The 20,191-nt window shown below is 39.7% G+C and overlaps 1 protein-coding gene across 7 annotated transcripts in view; it reads left to right on the plus strand.

Annotated features, from left to right (window-relative positions):
* Window positions 1-20,191, plus strand: part of AGRN (agrin) — a 658,449-nt gene that overhangs the window by 191,436 nt on the left and 446,822 nt on the right. For 5 of the 7 annotated variants that reach the window (XM_073603052.1, XM_073603056.1, XM_073603057.1 and 2 more), the window contains exon 3: window positions 15,086-15,106. The exons of the other annotated variants lie outside the window; for them this stretch is intronic. In XM_073603052.1, the coding sequence (XP_073459153.1) occupies window positions 15,086-15,106 (21 nt within the window). The remainder of the gene's footprint in view (window positions 1-15,085; window positions 15,107-20,191) is intronic. 7 annotated transcript variants of the gene reach the window in all.

Raw genomic sequence — 20,191 nt, forward strand, 5'->3', positions numbered from 1 at the left:
TTCCAAGGACATAAAATTATCTATTCCAAAATGTTCCGGAATATTTCTGAAAGTGGATTTACACTGGCGGGGTGTTTTTTCCGGTAGGCATGGCTAGCGCTGTTATGCATTTCCTTACATGAATAGGTAGTAGACAGATCATAAATAAATGCTTCTTACATTGTATATTTAAATGTGTGCACTTATGTGCAGTTTGATATACCTGTAGTGTTTGACAACAGCTGTCAGTAGAAAACTGGCTTGCGTTGTAGAACTGTAAACATACTGCTGATTGGTTGCTGTGAGCAGGCAAGCTGATATATTTAAATATCTGAAATAAGAACTGTCAGTTGCTCCACTAATTAGACCAAATTATTATTTTTTACTAATAACAGATAGAGAATCACAGGGAAGATCTGATTGGGATGGGTGTTCTTATTTTGGGAGCAGATACATAAAACCGGCTCATCACTTTCAATGAATGGAAGTATTTTTTGGTGCTCTAGACCAGGGCTCTCCACACTTTCTAAACGAAGGGCCAGTTTACTGTCCTTCAGACTTTTTTGGGGGCCAGACTGTGGCCAGAGGAAGTAGAAAATGTCCCAGCAACAGTGAACATAAACAATGCCCCATATTTGGTGTCAGTGAGAGGAATTGTGCCCCCATTGTTTGTTTCATTTATTGGGAAGAATCATGCCTCATCATTGGTGTCATTGGGGGGAACTGTGCCCCATCATTGGGAGGTACTCGACCCCATAGTTGGTGTCTTTGGGAGTAATTGTGCACCTTCATTGGTGCCAGTAGGGGGAATTATACCCAAATGCTGGTATCAGAGGATGAAATCTTGCCACAGGGGCTGGTTAAAAGCAAGCAAAGGGCCACATCCAGCCCCCTGGCCACAGTTTAGAGACCACTGCTCTAGACATTTGCAGAAAGTTTGTGTCCTCCCATTTGAACCATGGTGCAAAATGTGAGGTGCCCTCCCTCCATTTCAGCTGCCATCAGCTCTTCTATCGTAAGGCCCACACACCAAATTATAGAATTATGAAGATCCTTGTGGACAGAGAGGCTTGTAGTATAGAAGAAGTGAGCTGGACACGAAAAAAAAAACATGCATGCCACTAGATCAGCCTTTCTCAATAATTTTACCCCCGAAGAACACTTGAGTAATCATCAGGTCTCTGGATCCTCTGCTAAAACCAGTTTATTAGAGGCAAGTGAGAAAATGTCCCTTACATTTGTGGTCAGTAGGAAGAGTGCCCTTACAGTGGCGGTCAGTATGCCACTTTTACAGCCAAAAAGATTATGCCTGTCATGCAGCTGGCTCTGGAAGTATGCAGGCACCATTGAATAGGAGGCCAATCAACCAAAACCCATGGAACCCGTAGCAAATACTGGAGGAATCCTGGTTGAGAATGGCTGCCCTAGATAGTTTCACCATAGCTTTATGTTCCCTTGGGCTGTGTAAGGCTTGCTCTTTTGTGGTCTTCTAAATAGCCAGAGCTAAGCATTTCATGTTATAGAAGCACTATTTTCATTTTTTTCCTCTTTAAAGCACATGTATTAGTGATGAGCTTGGGCTCGTCTCTGGGTGCAGTCAGAACCCAAGTTCAGCCAAATGAAAGGCAGCTGTCAGCGCCAAGCCAGTCAGCTGCAAGCAGGGGATTCCATGACCCGCTGCTGCACAAGGGACGGGGATGCACTGGACATTGTTGACCTAATATGGCCACAATTGTTTTGGACAAGTTAGAGGAGGGTTGAAACACATTAGGTTATCTTTTACCTAATGTGCCCCATTGGGATGGTTTCTCTTCATTTCTATTTTGAAGTCCCAACAGGAAATGAGAGGAAAGTGAAGGGAAATTACCATCTTGGACAGTTGTCACTGGAACTTTTGCCACCATTGGAGGATTCACCATCTCCTCTTTTTTTCTGGTGACAACGCAAAAATTTTGGATTTCCCATCACTTTTTGCCTCAGTGACAATGGCCAGCAAGACAAAAAAGAGCAATAAAAGTTTGATGGAGGGTCTATCCTCCATGCTATCCAAAACTAAAGTAAAACATTTTTTCTTTACATACAGTTTCCTTGTTTACTAAATATGTACATTGGCACAGTGAAAGTCAAAGAGAGAGTAAATCACCTGTGGCCAAGGGGGTCATTTGCACCCAGATTTTAGAGCATACATAATCATGACAGACACAGCATTTTGGCATACTTTGAATTAATTGAAAAAATATATATTGTAAGTGGACTTTTTTTTTTTCCTTTAAGAATGAGAATTAGTATAAAGAACATGTACAAGCCATGCCCTTCTTTCTCACACATACACAAGTTGGCTTTCTTTGTATGCACTGGTGCTGAATTAAATAGAGGAAATCAATGAATGGATGACTCTGCATTTCTTTTTGGTTCTGGGAAGTCTGTGGGCCATTCTGTAAGTTGCGAGTCACTGCACTGAGTCACTGACCTCCATTTAGTGAACATTATAGTTAAAGTATTACCAAAGCCTTGGCTTTTTTATTACAGAGACTTTCCTCTCTCCCTATTAATCAGTTGCCAATAAGTAATTTGCCACATTACCACTAAACACTCCAATGTTTTTCATGCAAGTGATGCAATCCCCAGCTTCCTGCATGTGGCTTCCCCAAACTTCTGGCCAATGAGTGCGTGCTCTGAATGTTAAAAAAAAAAAAAGAGAAGAAAAGGATTCCCACCTCTGGACTACAAGTCCCATCATTCTTGGTGCCATCATGCCTGTGTGATCTAACCATGATATTATTTCTATTCCCCTGGCCTGCCTGTGCATGCTCAATGCAGGCAGTAGTGGGCGGTATACTGTGAGCATGCACAAAAGGGTGGCTCCAGACCTTGCAAGCCAAGGAGCTACCATTATAACGGAAATCACTACCAGTGATGGGTGTACCTGGTGAACTGAGTAGACAGTAATGCAGAAGCTTTAGAAAAAAAACAGAACTGCCATTGGTTTCTTAATTGGGGTGGGGGGGGGGATATATTTAATATTACTTTAGGATAGATCAAAAGCTCCATTGGGATTTTCACAGAAAGAGAAAAGAAATAGTACAATAGTTCTGCAATCATAACATAAATGGCAGAATTTTTTTTAAATACTGTTTATTTTGTATTTATTTAGTATTAAGACTATGTTTATTTAGTATTTTTTCCTGTCTTTGTTAATCATTGGGCATAGTAGAAGTGAACAATCGATTGCCACAGGTGGTTGCTCGGTATTTTGAATGCAAAAATGTGGGAGATCTATTGTTCACAGTTTATGTTCATTGGCTCGCCCTCCAGTATTTGCACAGATAGGATAGTGGCACAAATAGGCTTCCGGTCCTCTGCCTGAACCTTTCTCTTTTAAGCTCAACATTCAATTCAAAATAGAGGGGGGAGATGTACTTTTACAGTCTAAAGCTGAATTGTTATAAACCCTTTTTTCATGTTTCATGTTACTTTGTAAGCACCAAATATTGAGCATTTTGTGTATATGGATGTTATATCATCTCTTATATGTCCTCTGAATTGCTTGCAGGTTAAGATTTCTTAACTAGTGTCACCAAGTGGCCAATGTTATTATTACATGTTTGATTTTATTTTTGTTCTCTGAGAAAGGAATTCTGATATCATCTCATATGCTTACCTTGATGTACTAGCAGTACCATTAAAATAGAACTATAGGCAAAACTTTTATTTTGGTTTGAATAAGGGAGGGTTATAACCCCTGCCAGATTTTTTTTTGCCATCTGTTTCCCATTGTGGAGATTTCCCTTCATTTCCTGTCCCAACGCCAAACAGGAAGTGAGTGGAAATCCCTGAAAATTAAGGGAATGCCTTGGGGACCCCCAGGTTACCAGAACTAGTGTCCCCATCAGAAGATTTCCCCTCTATTACTTTTCTGGGGACAACCCAAAATTTGGTATTTTCTTTTAATTTCACTTTCAATGATAATGGTAAACAGGACAAATAGAGAGGATGAATCTCCCTAACGGGGGCACAGATAGCAATAAAATCTGACAAGAGTTCTAATTCCTCTCCACTCTATCCAAAACTAAAATAAAAGTTTTGCCTTTAGTTATATTTTAAATGATGCCACAATGGATGGTATATATTTTTATTGAAACAAAAGTTTAAAAAACTATAACCTTGTTTTAGATATACACCAGTATAATAAAAATAATCAGTACATGAAGCTTGATTCTGTGTGTGTATGTATGTATGTATGTCTCATTCTATGAGCAGACTCTGCTTCCTGATTTGTTGTATTAATCAGTGATTGCATTTTACTGTCCCCTTGTATCAAAGACATTTACTATAGTACATCACAAAAAACAACAGAATGAAGGCACTTTTTAGGTTTCCTAATCTGGGCATGCTCAGATGTGTCACTACTGAGATATTTTGAACTAGGTAAAGTCAATGTCTGTTTGGAATTTTTGAAATATTTCACTTTATTCTTTAAAATGTTTACATATGTATAAGAAGTATAAATTGCTTGAGATCATGTTTTAAACAAGATTTTTCTCTGCTGTGCACCAGATTCTAGGAGGGGAACTTATTTAGTGCTTTAATAAATCTTTTCTTTGTCTAAAAGTAGATAGTCCTGCATGGGAGTGCGCCCGTTCGCCAACAAGGTGTTTTAGTAAATCAACCCCAATGTGTCTAACTATCAAATCTGAATGATTTTTCCCAGCAGCTGTTTGGTGTTTAATAAATCATGGTAGCCACTAGAAAGAAAATCTATACATCTGTAAATCTATACGATATTGTACAATCATATACAATTTTAGTTGCATCAGAAATACTTTAAAATATATATATATATAAAACTTATATCATATTTATAATAATATACCCTCAGGTAGGATATACAGGGTATTTTAACTGGGAGTCAGACATGAAGCTTTTAAATGAAGCTTTTATATTAGAGTAGTACTAAAGGCTGAGACTTTCTTTTTTTTCATGGATATAATAATTTTAAATATAATGCACAATACTGGATTTTTTTTTTTACTTTAAATACGATTGTAATGACTTATATTGCCTCTAGTCCATCAGCCTCCAGCTCCTCTGGGTTCAGATACTGACCTTCCCTGCACCCCTAAAGTGATTGTAAACTTTATTTATTTTTTACAACAAACTTGTCATATGTACCTGCTCTTTACAATGCTTTTGCACAGAGCAGCCTTTTTTCTCCACTTCTGGGGTCCCGCGCTGGCTTCTCATGTGTGTCTGGCTCCTCCTGCATACAGAGTGCCCCTATAGCAAGCAGCACAGTTTAGTATAGTATAGAGTGCCCTTATAGCAAGCTAAAAAAAAAAACTTCTTCCTTTTTTTACTTCCTTCTTCTGCCAGGCACTACATGTCCCACAAGGCATTGCTCCTCACACATTCACAAGCTCTCAGGCACTTACTGACATGTATGGAGGGTGCACTGAGCTGTATGTGTGCTGCACTGTATTTCCCTGATATGTAAACAAATAATGCATTCTTTAAGCAGGCCGACTTATCGGTTGACCAACTAATCGATTATGAAAATAGTTGACAACTATTTTCATAATCGATTATAATAGATTATGTCGATTTGTTTTTTCAGCCCTACTTTAAAGTATATGTAAACCTAATCATTAAATAGCCTATAAACTTTATTGTGTTGTTCTTAAAATTTTGTAAAGTGCATCTTTAATTAAAATAATACCTAGTGATCCTGCCATGAAGGTATTTTACAGGCACTTCCTGTTGGAAGGTGACAAAACTCTTTGTCCCCAGTTGACCTCCTGCATTATCACCCAGTCACATGGTCTTCCAATGGGAGACTACAAGTGGGTGTTCCAACACGCAGGCAGCGTCACCATCAGGACCACCACCATGAAAAATGCCTTTCAGCAATTGTTGGTGGGCATGGTTGTAGGCAGAAAGTTGCTGCAAAGAGGCTACAGGGGATCAGAAGCATGAAGATGTAACCAAGATGGCATTTTTATGATATACCAATGTTGTATCTTTAGGGTTTATATCTAAAGTTTATAGAAATAAAATATGTGATTTAATTTTAAAACCATAACCGTCAAAAAACTTATGAAGGAATCAAATCTAGAACCAGCACTCACCTACGACCATACCTTGAGTCTATTGAAGGGCCGGCCAGTTTCTTGGTACTATGACAAATAGGATGACTCCTCTGAACTAGTGGCAATCTCTAGGCTAGCTATGCAAATGAAACCATTTGACTTCATTCAAGTGAAAAATAAAATCAAATCAGAGCGGAATAAAACACAGACAGTTAAGGGTAGAAATGTTAATCTCTTGGGGAAATAAATAAAGGAAGTGGGGGAATTCCCAGACTCCCGCTGCGAATGGTACACTCAATATTTCTTTTCTTAGCTCTTCTCCACAGTTCCTGCTACTTTTTAAGGTTAATGGAATTATTCTGTGCAATGCATCTTTTAGGAGGCTGCCATTGTCTGTAGCTTTACACTGTGATGTCCATTGGTAAGCCTCGCATGAGAGTGCCAATTCACCACATGAAAAGCCCAGTTGCTATGATACTCTTTAAAATGTGGACATTAATTGCCAATGACTGAGCTCCACCATGAACATTGGGAATGGTCTTTAATTCTAAGCACTCATTTTATATTTTTTTTATTATTCTAAGCATTCAGATTATTATTAGTAAAGTTTCAGGACACATATACAAATTTTTTTTTTTTTTTTAATTCAATACTTTTTTCTTAACCTTATTCAGACTATTATTGTGATTAATGCGTTTTATATTATGGCACATGAGAACTTGTCAAGTATATTTGGAATACTTATGTTTGATAATTCATCCAAATGGACTTTCGATAGTGGATCAATACTCATTGAAATCTTTGTGAACAGCCTTTACAAAGCAACACAAGAGTTGAAATACTTATCTTATAGGTGAAATACTACTCCAGGTGTCTTTCAGTGTTGCTTACACAGCCAAAGTGTATTTTGTCCATTATATCTCTGTTGAAGTAGAAGGCTGGCTAATCCTCCCCTTCAGCAGAGGGATCATGTGACCATATGCCTAGGATTTGGATTTTCTGAGTAGCACTGGAGGTAAAATCGAACATTTTCTCCAGGAAAGATGAGCATTTTAGCCCTGCTGCTTCTCTTTATTTACCCTTCCCACCAGGATTACCATGCTTTCACTTAAAGCTTTGTACACACAATGAGAATATCGGACAAATGATCGTCCGTTTTTGTTTTTGCATGCTAGTTTTATATTGAAAACAAAGGGGCTACTAAACTTAAGAAAATTCTTGTACGACAGAATACAACTTCAGAAGTGATTTAATGTGTTGTATTATATTGCATTGTGAAGCAAAAAGATTCTCACCGCACTGGTATAGATCCACACCAGGTGTAAACTTTAGATGTCTCCGAAAATAAAGAGCCCCAGGTGCTGGCTAATGCTGAGTCATGTTGAAAGTAGATGAGAAAATCTGGACAGCCGCACTCCAGGAAGATATAATTCAAAGACCATTCAAAGACCATTTATTGTAAATGTTAAAAGCACATGGCATACAAAACACTGTGGCAGGGGGTACAGGCAATCAGCTAACGCGTTTCGCACTTATGCTAAGTGCTTACTCATGAGTAAGCACTTGGCATAAGTGCGAAACGCGTTAGCTGATTGCCTGTACCCCCTGCCACAGTGTTTTGTATGCCATGTGCTTTTAACATTTACAATAAATGGTCTTTGAATTATATCTTCCTGGAGTGCGGCTGTCCGGATTTTCTCATCTACTTTCAACATCATATTGCATTGTATTATTTCATTTCTGAGCATGCATGGTTTTGCTCTTCTGATTTTTTCAAACCAATACTGTATTGATTAAGTGAAAAACATGCGATCTGGTTTCGCATGAGAAAAATGTTCGCATTTGACCCTTTCGGATGAACGTAATGGGCTCTCGAAAGCTGTGTATGAACAATCAATTATTTTACGATCGCTTTGAAAGCAGTATTTTTCGGCCGATATTCTGATCGGTGTACTAGGCTTAACAGTTGAGTCTGGATTTATTTCAAGACTAGTGTATGGGGTATAGTAAAAGGGCCCCTTAAGATACAGTATAAGAGCCCATCTTTTGAAAGCTTAAAAAAAGAAGGGTCAAAGCACCATACTTCTCTTGTGGGTCACAGGAGTGCACTTACTTTTGCTCTCCAAAATCAGCCAACAGCGGGCTAAAGCCCACTGTTGGATGTCACAGATTCACTCCAGGCTCTGGAAGGATCCCAGTCATATTGTTGGGATCCACACACTTGCCTGATTGATAGCTGGCTTTGGCTCTCAGCGCGAGTCTTTCCCCTCTCGAGTCCAGTGCTCCAATGAGCTCTGGATTAGGCAGCGTGGAGAGTGGTGACTGACAGTCATTGCTCTCCTCTCCAAGAAGACAAAGAACTGAGTGATAGCTCAGTTCCTTAGAGCCAATGGGGGACAGCTGCAGCATGAAGGTGAGTATGTGTTTTTTTTTTTTTTTTTTTAAATATAGCCCATACATCTCTTTTAGTAGCATGTTTACATGGGCATTTCTTATGTCATAATTGTTTTCTTGCCAATACAAATCAATGGGAATACAAAAGCAGCTTGAAGTAACCTGATGTAGGTGAACTGCAAGTAAAAGTTATCTGAAAGCGTGCTGGGAGGGGTGAGAGGGGAAAAAGTCATTGTAAAGTAAACTTATACTTTGGCAAGGTTAATATTTAGATGAGGACAGCAAAGTAACCAGTTCCCCTTTTTGTCCATTTTAGTACTAGTTGTGTTAGCACAGCTATAGCTACCAAAAGTACTTTCATGGGACCTGGTCCATCTGCGTATGTATTAAAGTAAAAAATATATCACCTGCCAGTATTTTAAAACTGTAAAATATTATCATTTAAGTCATGATATTTGTAGAATCTAATTTGCAAAACACAAAACATATTTGTTCCTGTGGGGCCTCTGTGGTAATATATTGGTTGGCCCTGTATACCATAGAAAGTGTTGAATGTCCAGACTTCACACTGGATGGAGTTACATAATACAGTATGTTTGGGTCCACTGCTCTCTTTAGATCATTCATAAGTACATTACCATGAAAATAAATGTGAGTGTCCTTGGATGACCTGACAATAGGGCAGATTAGAAGGAGGAAGGTGGGGGAGGCAGTGTGACCCAGGAGAATAGGATTGAATTGCAGCGAAGTTTGAAAACCAGAAGTGGCGTGTTTGTTGGCAACATCAATGTGGAGGTCATTCCTACTTAGTCTGCATTCTAGCAAAAACTTCTACTTGGCTCAACATGAACAGGAAGAAAAGATTCTGTTTCTGCTACCAAATAATAAAACTCCAGACATAAAAAGCATAATTCTAACATAAAGCTAAACAAATTTCACCTTTTTTTCTGTGGTGACTATTTACACTAATGCAGGGTTATCGCAGTGGGAAGGAACAATGAATTTGATCTTAATGTGGACCAGAGATCTCTAAACTACAGTGAAGAATGTAGAAATATCTATAATTCTAGATGTTCTAAATCTCTGGATGTATAGCAATGTCTTTGTGTTATATGTTATATATGTCCTCTCTCCTAGAGGATAGGGTGTATAGGAGATATGTTTGTGTCTTTATCCAAGGCCGCATTTCCAACTTACTTTTAGGAATTATTTCATTAGTAGAAATGTAAGAATCCTTCATTCATATGATTCTTCCAGAAAGGTTGTTTATTTGTTCAGAAAGATAAGCAAAGACAAGACTGACTTCTGGTAACATTTGGCATGGTGATGGTCTCAGAAGGAGGAGGAGGAGACATATTGATGTTACATTCTCCAAAGCGTAGGGTTACTTCTCTCTCTTCAACCCTACTCAATTCCCCCTGACTACCATAATGGGGCGTACACACGGTCGGACTTTTCGGCTACAAAAGTCAGATGGACGCCGACGGACCAAATCCGGCAGACAATCCGATCGTGTGTGGGCATCCCCGGACTTTCAGCGGACTTTTCCAGTCGCAAATCTGACAGACTTTAGATTTGGAACTTGCTTTAAATCTTTACTTCGTAACTCCGCCGGACCCAGAAATCCGCTCGTCTGTATGCTAGTCCGACGGACAAAAACCCACGCTAGGGCAGCTGTTGGCTACTGGCTATCAACTTCTTTGATGTCGGTGTACGTTATCACGTACGAATCCATCGGACTTTTGTGTGATCGTATGTAGGCAAGTCCGTTCGTTAGAAAGTCCGCCGCAAGTCCGCCAAAAGTCCGTCGAAAGTTTATCGGACGGACTGTCGGACTTTTGTAGCCGAAAAGTCCGACCGTGTGTACGCCCCATTACTCTCGTGCACTCTTATACTGTTTCATAATATTATGTCAGCATATCCTAGAATAACACCCATTCTTATATGGCTTCAGTCTATAGATACAGTTGTATAACTCCACCCATTGTCCTGACATAGCAACTCAGAATAGAAGTACCACTCCTCTCTGTACTCTGTCCTTATGTGTTCTGTAACCTTCAGAAACCATCACTAATTACATGTAACATTCATGTGTTTCATATATTTTTTCAGAAACTTTTATCACTTAAAATAATAATATATTAAAAATCTTCTAACAATTCCCCCTCAATGCACTATAATCAACAAATATAATAAGTGCATTACAGCTTAATGTAGTGCTTTTTTTTTTTTCATCGGGTATAAGTTTATTGAAAGGTCAACAACCACACAACGAAAAAAAAAAAGTGAAACATTCCAGAGAGTCCATACTCAATAATATTCACCATCAGAAAGTGACTACATAGCAATGTTATGACAGTAGCATATGCATAATACAACCTGCAAAGGTTTGTCCCACGTGTACTACACTTCAAGAAATGGCAGCATATGAGAAGAGCCCCACCATTAAGTCAAAAGATCTGACCACAAAATTTGGGATCATATGACATTATAGTAGGAGTCTATCCAGTATTAGGTCTATAGGAGCCAGTCCTGGTATGGCCAACCAACTCCACCACACTTTTCAAATTTATATGGGTTACATTTATGTTTGTATATTAGTTGTTCGTATCCAAGTGTAATGCCCATCTGATCCCACATCTGCAGTGAGGGTACAGTCTGTAAAATCCAGTGCATCAGGATAAGTTTACGGGCCTGGAAAAGAGCCCTACCAGCTGCCTCTCAAAGGTATACCTCCTGCACCACATCCTCTAGAACAGTGGTCATAAACCCTGTCGTCAGGGCCCACTAACAGGCCATGTTTTATGAATTAACTTGGGGAGATACAGACTAGAATACTGCAATCACTGAGCAGCAAATGATATCACGAATGATCACGATCACGAACGATCTTCACGAATTTCAGTTATCTTGCAAACCTGGCCTGTTAGTGGGCCCTGAGGACAGGGTTGATGACCACTGCTCTAGAAAACCTAAGAGACAGGGCTTGGGATCTAGAGGTATATCTATATGAAATGTATCATTGATGGTCTTCACGATAGACTCCCAGTATCTGTGGAATTTTGGGCAATGCCACAGCAAATGTATGAAGTCTCCCTTTTCTCTACAACACTTTGTGTATGTGGGGTCTCGTAAGCCCATAATATACATTTTGTGAGGCATGTGGTGTACCCTTAATAATATGTATAGCTGTGATAATCTATGGGACACATTCAGAGAGCATACATGCACCGCCTCCAAAGCCTCCTCCCACTGGTCTCCTGAGATGTCTTCCATGTCCTGCTGTAATATTTTATCCGTCCCTGTGATGTCGATACTCTAAAGTAAAGAGTGGACTCTAATGTAAGGGGGCTGTAATGTGTTGAGGCTCTGATGGGAACTTTGGTGCATGGAGGAATTCTAATATGGATTCTGGTATAAGAGGTGCAGGAATCCAAAACAGCCAATCATTTAAATTCACAGTTAAAACAATTGATTAGTTAAAGTGGGGTTCCACCCAAAAAAACAAAAATACCTGAAAAATTCTAAAAAAACAAAACAAAAAACATTTGGATATTTTTTTTTTTTTTACTCACCTCTAAATGCCTGTTGCTAGGTGGTCCCTCGTAGTCTGCCTCTTCCTTTGCCTGGGCTGGTGACATCACTTCCCCCTCGGCACAGGAAGGGCTCGGCTCTGCTCCCTCCCTCCCTCCTGTCAATCATCTGGGACCCATTACAGGTCCCAGGTGATTGAGCGGCCAATCACGGCACGCAGCGCCGCTCGCGCATGCCCAGTGGGTGCCAGGCTGTGAAGCCACAGCCCGGCGCCCACAGTTGAAATGCCGGCGCCGACGAGCGGAGGGGGGGACGAGCGGGGCTTTGATCCCCCCATCGCTGGACCCAGGGACAGGTAAGTGTCCAATTAAAAGTCAGCATGCGGAACTCCTCTTTAACATGAGTTACTTTACTTTACTTTGCAGTTTGATCTTTTCTTTATTTAATAAAACTTCATCTTTGGGATCTTGGCCATCTTCAGAACAGTATGGATTGTAGGCCTTTGAGATAGAGAGTTTGCTACATTCTACATTCCTTAACTGTAAACAAAGACCTCTACGACTTGATTTTAGTGAAAAGAATCTTATGGCAGCCAACACTCATACCTATGACAGTCCTTGCTTTTCACAGTTTAAACATCGAGAGGGAGTTGGTCTAGCTACTGCCTCTTTGCACATCTCAGACGAAGGAGAAATGTTCAACATGGACTATGGAGGGGAAAACTGCAAACTATACACAAAAGGAGGCCTTTTTCTAGTCATTATAATAAAGGGGGCCTGCCTATGTATGTGTGGCAATAGAACTTCCTGATGGCAGATCAGCATGCTATGGCACGACTTAAAGATTCACCGCACTGTTGATAGTCTGGCAGAACATGCTAGCACTAATTCCACCGCAGCTTTAACTGGATCATAATACCCAAGAACTGTTCCAGCAAGTTGTACAGGAATGCAGTAAGCAGTTTTGAAATGATGATCAACATGAAAGTACATCTTCTTTTAATCCGATTTATATAGATGATTGAGGGAATAAATATTGTCCCAGAAAATTATCACGTGAAAGTTATACTCCATTTATACATGTAAGAAATGCCATTTCAATAGGCACAAGGAACATGTGTTTCCTGTACAATGTCAATGTTCATTTTGTGTTTTGATCCTTCGCATCGGGCTGCCCTGCCCTGCAAATTCCCTGCAACTTTGAACCCCTAGATCTCACTTACCATAGTCCCACTGCTGGCTGCAATCTGAAAGCTATCTTTAGTCTGGCAGAAAATTCTATACAATTGTAATTATAGTAAACTGAGCAGCTGATTAGCATTTGCAATCAATTTCATTTGTCTCCTGGTAATTCTCTTCAAAGCAAATCAAAAGCAAGATAAGACACTGTTCCCCCCCTTTGGGGACAGCGACTTGGAGAGTATGCTGTCTTGGGATCTCATGGCAGCATGTCACATGAGCAATGTCTAGGCATTTGATCATGTGATCTTTTCTAAAAAAGAGGTGCAGGCTATCTGAGCTCTGACCATACAGTTCATCGGAGTTCACATAATGAATTGTCAAGCCTAAAGGCATATGTACAAATCACAGAGCCCCACTGTAGAATTTTGATGAGGCCCTGCAACTTTGTGGCCTTCTATATGGCACTTTTAAAAATATTCCCTTAAAACAGTGCATAGCAGACTTAGTATAGTATTGTTTTCCATATTTACCCCAATATGAGTTCATTTCAACAGTAGAGGCAGTCCCCAGGTTACAAACAAGATAAGGTCTGTAGGTTTGTTCTTAAGTAGAATTTGTATGTAAGTTGGAACTGGTAAATTTTTAAAGTTTAACTCCAGCCCAAAAAGTCATTTTTAAGTTTTTTTGGATAGGCAAAGGTTAACACCCCGTTTGTTTTGCTTTCTGTGTCCCTGTTCAGAAGATTTCACCTCACTTTCTATCCCTGTGACAATTGAATTTTGAAAATGTTGGGTTGTTGTGGAAACAAAGATTGGTGATAAAGCTTTAGTGAAGACTAAATAATGAATAATTTTCCCTTGATAACTGGGTGTGAATTTTCCTTCCTAGGGGTAGATTTCCTCTCACTTCCTCTTGTCTCCCTCTGTTTAAAAGTATGAGCTGTATTTAAGGCTGGCCATAGATGGTGCAAATTTCTTTCCTGCAACCACAATTCCCCCATCAACACAGACTGTGGAGGTGAGCAGGGGAATCGGTCCCTGTCAGGAGAAGACAAGCAACCGCTTGCGATAATTGCAAGCGAATCCGGGAAACTGGTTGTACCTTGGTTGTGGTTGTGTCCTGCTGAACCGGCCGAGATTCAAACCGCATATAGCCAGCCGGCCTTAGTCGGATGTTTGTAACTCGGGGTCTGCCTTTACTCCTAATACCAGCTGTTGGTGGTCAGTCTCTCAATAGAGCTGGTGTCAGTCACGTCATGCAGTTGAAGTTAACTTGTTTGGCCCAATGGATCTTTCTTTCTCCCTCCCTTTTTCTTTTCTTTTCATCCTCTTTTCTTTCTCATTTATTTATTTTTTTTCTTTTCTTGTCTCTTTTTTTTCCAAGACCTCAACTGCTTCTAGGCCCACAGCAGTTGCACAAGCTGCTATGGCTTTAGTTATGCCCGTTTTCAAGACATTCCCTCTAATAACTGGCCTCAGGGGCTCTTGGACCATGTTTTTCAAGATATGAAGGCCTTTCAATGGTCTTTTACAATACCAAATTTAGGCACAAGATAGACAGGAGATGAGCAGGGAGGGGGGATGTTATGCACTCTTTAACTCATTACAGTAGAGATTAGTGAATTGTCAATATCTGTGTTTATCTAATCAAGTCAAAGCTGACATTTCTAGGTTGGGACGTTTTCATGGTGACCTCCTATATGGGTCTAGTTAAGTTCTCCTCCTTTCTTTATTTAGCACAGGAACTTTGGACTGGGTGTAGTGGCAAACCAATGCAATTTCTGCAGCGTCACATTGACAGATGAGTTTGAAAATTGATATATGTATGCCTTGCTTGTTTGGCTTATTTTTGCTGCTAAACTAACTCTTTTTCTTCTCCTCTTCTTCTTCCTAATGCACCTGCTTTCTGTAGAGCACAGGAGGCTTAGTGCCGGTAAGTAATGGGCTGTCACTCTGCATCTCATGTGCTCATTCTTCACCACCTCATCTGTTTCATGATGCTGCATTTAATGTGCCGACTCATTCATGTTTACTTCCATTCTGCAAATGATGTATCTTATTCCTGGACTGTTTTGCTTTGTGCCACAAAAGAATTCTGCAATCTGATCAATGCATTGCCAAGAAAAACTAATTATTTATTATAGAGATAATAAAATAAGAAAGCAAACAATTATGTTTACAAAAGAACTCCTGGTAGGGCAATTATAATCTAACATGCTCATACAGAGAGTCCCATATTAAACTGCTGAAAAAAATCAGATGCCCTTCAGGCTGAAAATTCTTACTACATGTTTACCAGGGGGAAGGAGTGTATTTTCTTTTATAGCAATTATCCATTTAAAAAAAAAAGGTATTTACATTTTCTTGTTACTGTTCCACTAACCATGACATATGATAGTCAGAAGAGAAATAATTTAGCTCCTGGGTTGCTGTGGAACTCTTATGCCCCGTACACACGGTCGGATTTTCCGAAGGAAAATGTGTGATAGGACCTTGTTGTCGGAAATTCCGACCATGTGTGGGCTCCATCACACATTTTCCATCTGATTTTTCGACACACAAAGTTTGAGAGCAGGCTATAAAATTTTCCGACAACAAAATCCATTGTCGGAATTTCCGATCGTGTGTACACAAATCCGACGCACAAAGTGCCACGCATGCTCAGAATAAATAAAGAGATGAAAGCTATTGGCTACTGCCCCGTTTAGAGTCCCGACATACGTGTTTTACGTCACCGCGTTCAGAACGATCGGATTTTCCGACAACTTTGTGTGACCGTGTGTATGCAAGACAAGTTTGAGCCAACATCCGTCGGAAAAAATCTTAGGATCTTGTTGTCGGAATGTCCGATCATTGTCCGACCGTGTGTACGGGGCATTATAGTTGCTTTTGATTGGTTGGCTCCAGTGTTTGAAACTGAGCTCACAATAAGCTATCACAATCTCAGCAAGATCCTCAATTTGCATATATTTTTTCAGTAGATAACAACATGAAAACAATTGTAAAAATGGTATATGTTGGTAAACTTATCCTTGGGCTCATTAAATTTTATGGGAATTCCCCTTTAATTTATGAATGGTTTGTTAAATGTTAGCTAGTCTTTCTGCATTGGTTAGCGCCATTTGATTGATTGCTCTGTTTAGTTTGTTTAGAAGCAAGCTAATTTTACAAAGGCAACATAGGGCTATTCCCTCATAGATTCAAAAGCCAGAGTGGAGAAGAAACTTTAATACCATCTAGGGGTCTACACGGGTCATCTGATCCTCTGTACGTTGCAGCTTCACCCCTAAAACCTGGTCAATAACTTGTACTGACCATCTTACTGTACCCATATAGGGTTGAGATATGTTTTGCAGAAACGTGTAGATGCCTGCTATTCATAGTAGGTAAGGCTTAAAAAGACACTCCCTACAGGTACATTTAAAGCTCATGCAGCCTGTTGAGGAAGACATGATCTAATAACTATGCAAAAAACACAAAGGAGGAGATTTACTAAAACTGATACACGCAAAATCTGGTGTAAGCTTTGACAATAAAACCTAGAAGCTGATTGGTGTACCAATTTTAGTAAATCTCTCCCAAAGTGTATGTATAACCATAGATTGAGTAGGCAGTTTTTGTTTTTTTTTTTTTCCGATGGGAAGATTTACCTTTCATTCCTGTTCTACACATACAACAGAAAAAGAAAGGAAACTTCAATGAGAAGAGAAATCCCTTCCTATACAAGCCATATTTGTATAAATTAGATGAAATCAGCTTGATAGACTTTGATTACAAAATCAAAGGAGAGGGGTGGGAAATCGCTGACCGAACAGTGACTGCATCAAATCTGTATTCCGTTGTGCTGGCTGAATACAATAACTGACAGAGGAGATTCCTTTATCCAACTTGTTTAACTTGAATAGGGGAATTGAGTGATTTTTCTCTTTCAACTTGTGGAACTGAACAAGAGAAATGTAGCCATTGTCCAACTTTGGGCGGTAGATACTGGAACTAAGTGGCCTTAAGTGGAACTTCAAGTTCTACTTTTCCTCCCCTCCTCTCCATTTTTTATTTTTATTTTTTTTTGGGGGGGGGGGGGGGTTGGCAGCAGGGGAACCTTATTTTGACAGGTACCCACTCCCACTTCAGGTCAGATCGCCGCAATGATCCAAGCAGAAGTTCCACCCCAACCACCTTCTCCTGCAGCCTTTTGGGACAGGTCACATGTCTTAGGAGACAGCGGGAACATTCATGGGGCTCCCGCAGTTAAGATGCCGATGACTGGACCAGAAGACCGGCAACTTTTTTTAAAGTTAGCAGCTACAGTATTTGTAGCTGCTGACTTTTAATTTTTTGTTTACAGGGTGAATATCCACTTTAACCTTTTACTTGAGGACAATTTACTTGTCCGCTTTGGTTACATTTTGGGATCTCAGTATACTTTTTGCTTACAAAATCTTTGGATCATTCACCATTAATTACAATTTTACCACAATTTCGTGAGGCATACATACCGGTAACTTCTGATTACTAACGCTAGATGTTTGTTCAAATGTGTAGCTTTTGTTTTAGCAAGGTTTGTTGGGTAAGGTATGTTTTTTTGCTGAAGATACAAAGGTGTGTACTAGGGTTAATATCCCTGGAGATGTCTGTAACAACATGAAATATGATTTGGCATTGCTGGAAGATTGGTCATAGCAGTAGAAACTGCAGTTCAATGTTTCTAAATGTAAAATAATTTACCTAAGGAAAATAAATCCGGAGAGAGTATAACATGGGGGGTACAGTGTTAGCCAGCACTACAGAAGAAAAAGATTTGGGGGTAATTTTTTCAGATAACTGCAAAATGAGCAAACAGTGTGACCAGGCAGTGGGAAAAGCAAATAGAATTCTAGGATGCATTACTAGAGGGGTTATCAGCAGGAGCAAGGATGTCCTGATTCCCTTATATATCTTTAGTGAGACCTCATTTAGAATACTGTGTCCAGTTCTGGAGACCTCATTTACACAAAGATATTGATAAGATAGAACAAGTCCAGGTAACAAAAACGGTGAAAGGTTTGAGGGATGAAACCTATCGAGAGCGACTTCAGGAACCTAATATGTACAGTCTGGAGGAAATAAGGGAAAGAGGAGACATGATTAAAACCTTTAAACCCCTTTCACACTGAGTGCCTGTGCTGTTAGCGCCAAAGCGCTGCGCGCTTTAGCGCTGTTCAAGCGGCGATTTGAAAGAGCTGCTAATTCATTCCAATGGGCAGGGCGCTTTGGGAACGCTAAATACAGCGCTCCCAACCCACTCCAAAGATGTTGCTTGCAGGACTTTTCAGAAAGTCCCACAAGCGCACCGCCCCAGTGTGAAAAGACACAATGGAATGAATGGGGGGCGGTTTTCAGGCACTTAACAGGGGCTATTTCCAGCGCTAAAGCGCCTGAAAACTGTCCCAGTGTGAAAGGGGTCTTAAATACAGCAAGGGGTGAATAAGGTTCAGGAAGGCAGTCTTTTTTCAATGTGAAACTAAAATCAAGAACACGGGGACATGACCTCAAACTCACTTGAGGAAAGTTCAAAAAGAATTATAGAAAGTATTATTTTACTGAATGGGTAGTTGATGCTTGGAATAAACTACCAGCAGAGGTAGTGACACAGTCAGCAGTAAATGGCTTTAAACATACTTGAGGCAAACCTAGATCTATAGTCAGACAATAGTTAATAATAAAAAAAAAAAAAGCAGATTCGATGGACTACTGTTTTTTTTTTTTTCTGCCGTCACTTTTCTATGCTTCTAGTTGGTTGCTTTTCTAATACCGGTAGCTCTATATTGAGATGTTGAATGCAATCGATATGTCAATCAGAGAAGGGTAGCTTTTTATATTTCAGTGTAAATGGGTAATAGCATGACAAGCTGGACAATTTTAATACAATAAATGGGCACCCAACAAGGTCATTCCTTGTTGTGAAATGTTTGTTCTCTGTTGATTTTAAGGAATGAAGTGATATGAGATATGAAAAAAAAAAGACCAGTATTTAAGATATAAATGGTACTAGGATAATGTTAATTTTGTTAATAAAAGCTGTCCTAAGGCCTAACATAGATAACCAAACATTGTGTGTACATAGCAAGCCCTGTGCTGCCCTCTTTTGGCAGATATGTTGCATATTTTGTATCCAAGTTCTACACAAAAGTTTAGTGCTTACATGAAATGCGAGTACTGCCCTGAAAATGATTTTGTGTTTGGCCTCCCAGTCTTCAAGTTTGTTGTGGCAGTCTTCATAATTCGTCAATTAGTGTCTAGTCATTCAGAGATGATGCATATTTTATGAATTGCAACCAGTTAAAATATTCCTTTAGTTTTCTGTGCAGGGTTAGCCGATTTTCAAAAGCCTGTAAAGAAATGAAAGCATTTGCGGCTTATGTGAGATGCAAAATGGATGTGTTATTTTCTGCCCAAAGACGCAGGACTATATTTTAGCAACCACAGGTCTGCATTGCCTAATTATCTCTTAACAAATCAGTTCCTACTGATTCTGCTGTGTTATACCAGTTGGCTTACTATATTGGCCTCATATATAAAAATGTTAAAGAAAATTCTATAGTTGTTGTCCAGCTGCTATTTTTTAGTACACATTAGAAAAAAACATCACTGCCTTTTCAGTTATAATAATGTGTTTTTTTTTTACATCTGCAGAAATGCTGCTCTTTTATAGGTAGAACCACAACCAACCTTATCTAGCCTCAGAGCCCAAGAAGCCTACTGAGATCAGTCAGTTGTATCTGTGTGACCCTCTGTTTGTACACTGTGTACATACATGTTTGTGTAGGCAGGTTTCATATCCGAACATGTTCAATCTCAGCATGTTCTCCACAACCTCAGCCTTCAGTTCATCTCCAGGGCGGTTGATGAGATTCACAGAGTTTAGCCATGGCCCTTTGGGACTCTTGAGTGCTTTCTAGGTTAGCTGTTGTAACAGATGATTACCGTGAGGCAAGCATGTTAATATAGTCCATGTTGTTAGAGAGAACACACAATATGA

The sequence above is a fragment of the Aquarana catesbeiana genome, linkage group LG10 (genome assembly GCF_042186555.1).
Source record: "Aquarana catesbeiana isolate 2022-GZ linkage group LG10, ASM4218655v1, whole genome shotgun sequence".
NCBI lineage: Eukaryota > Metazoa > Chordata > Amphibia > Anura > Ranidae > Aquarana > Aquarana catesbeiana.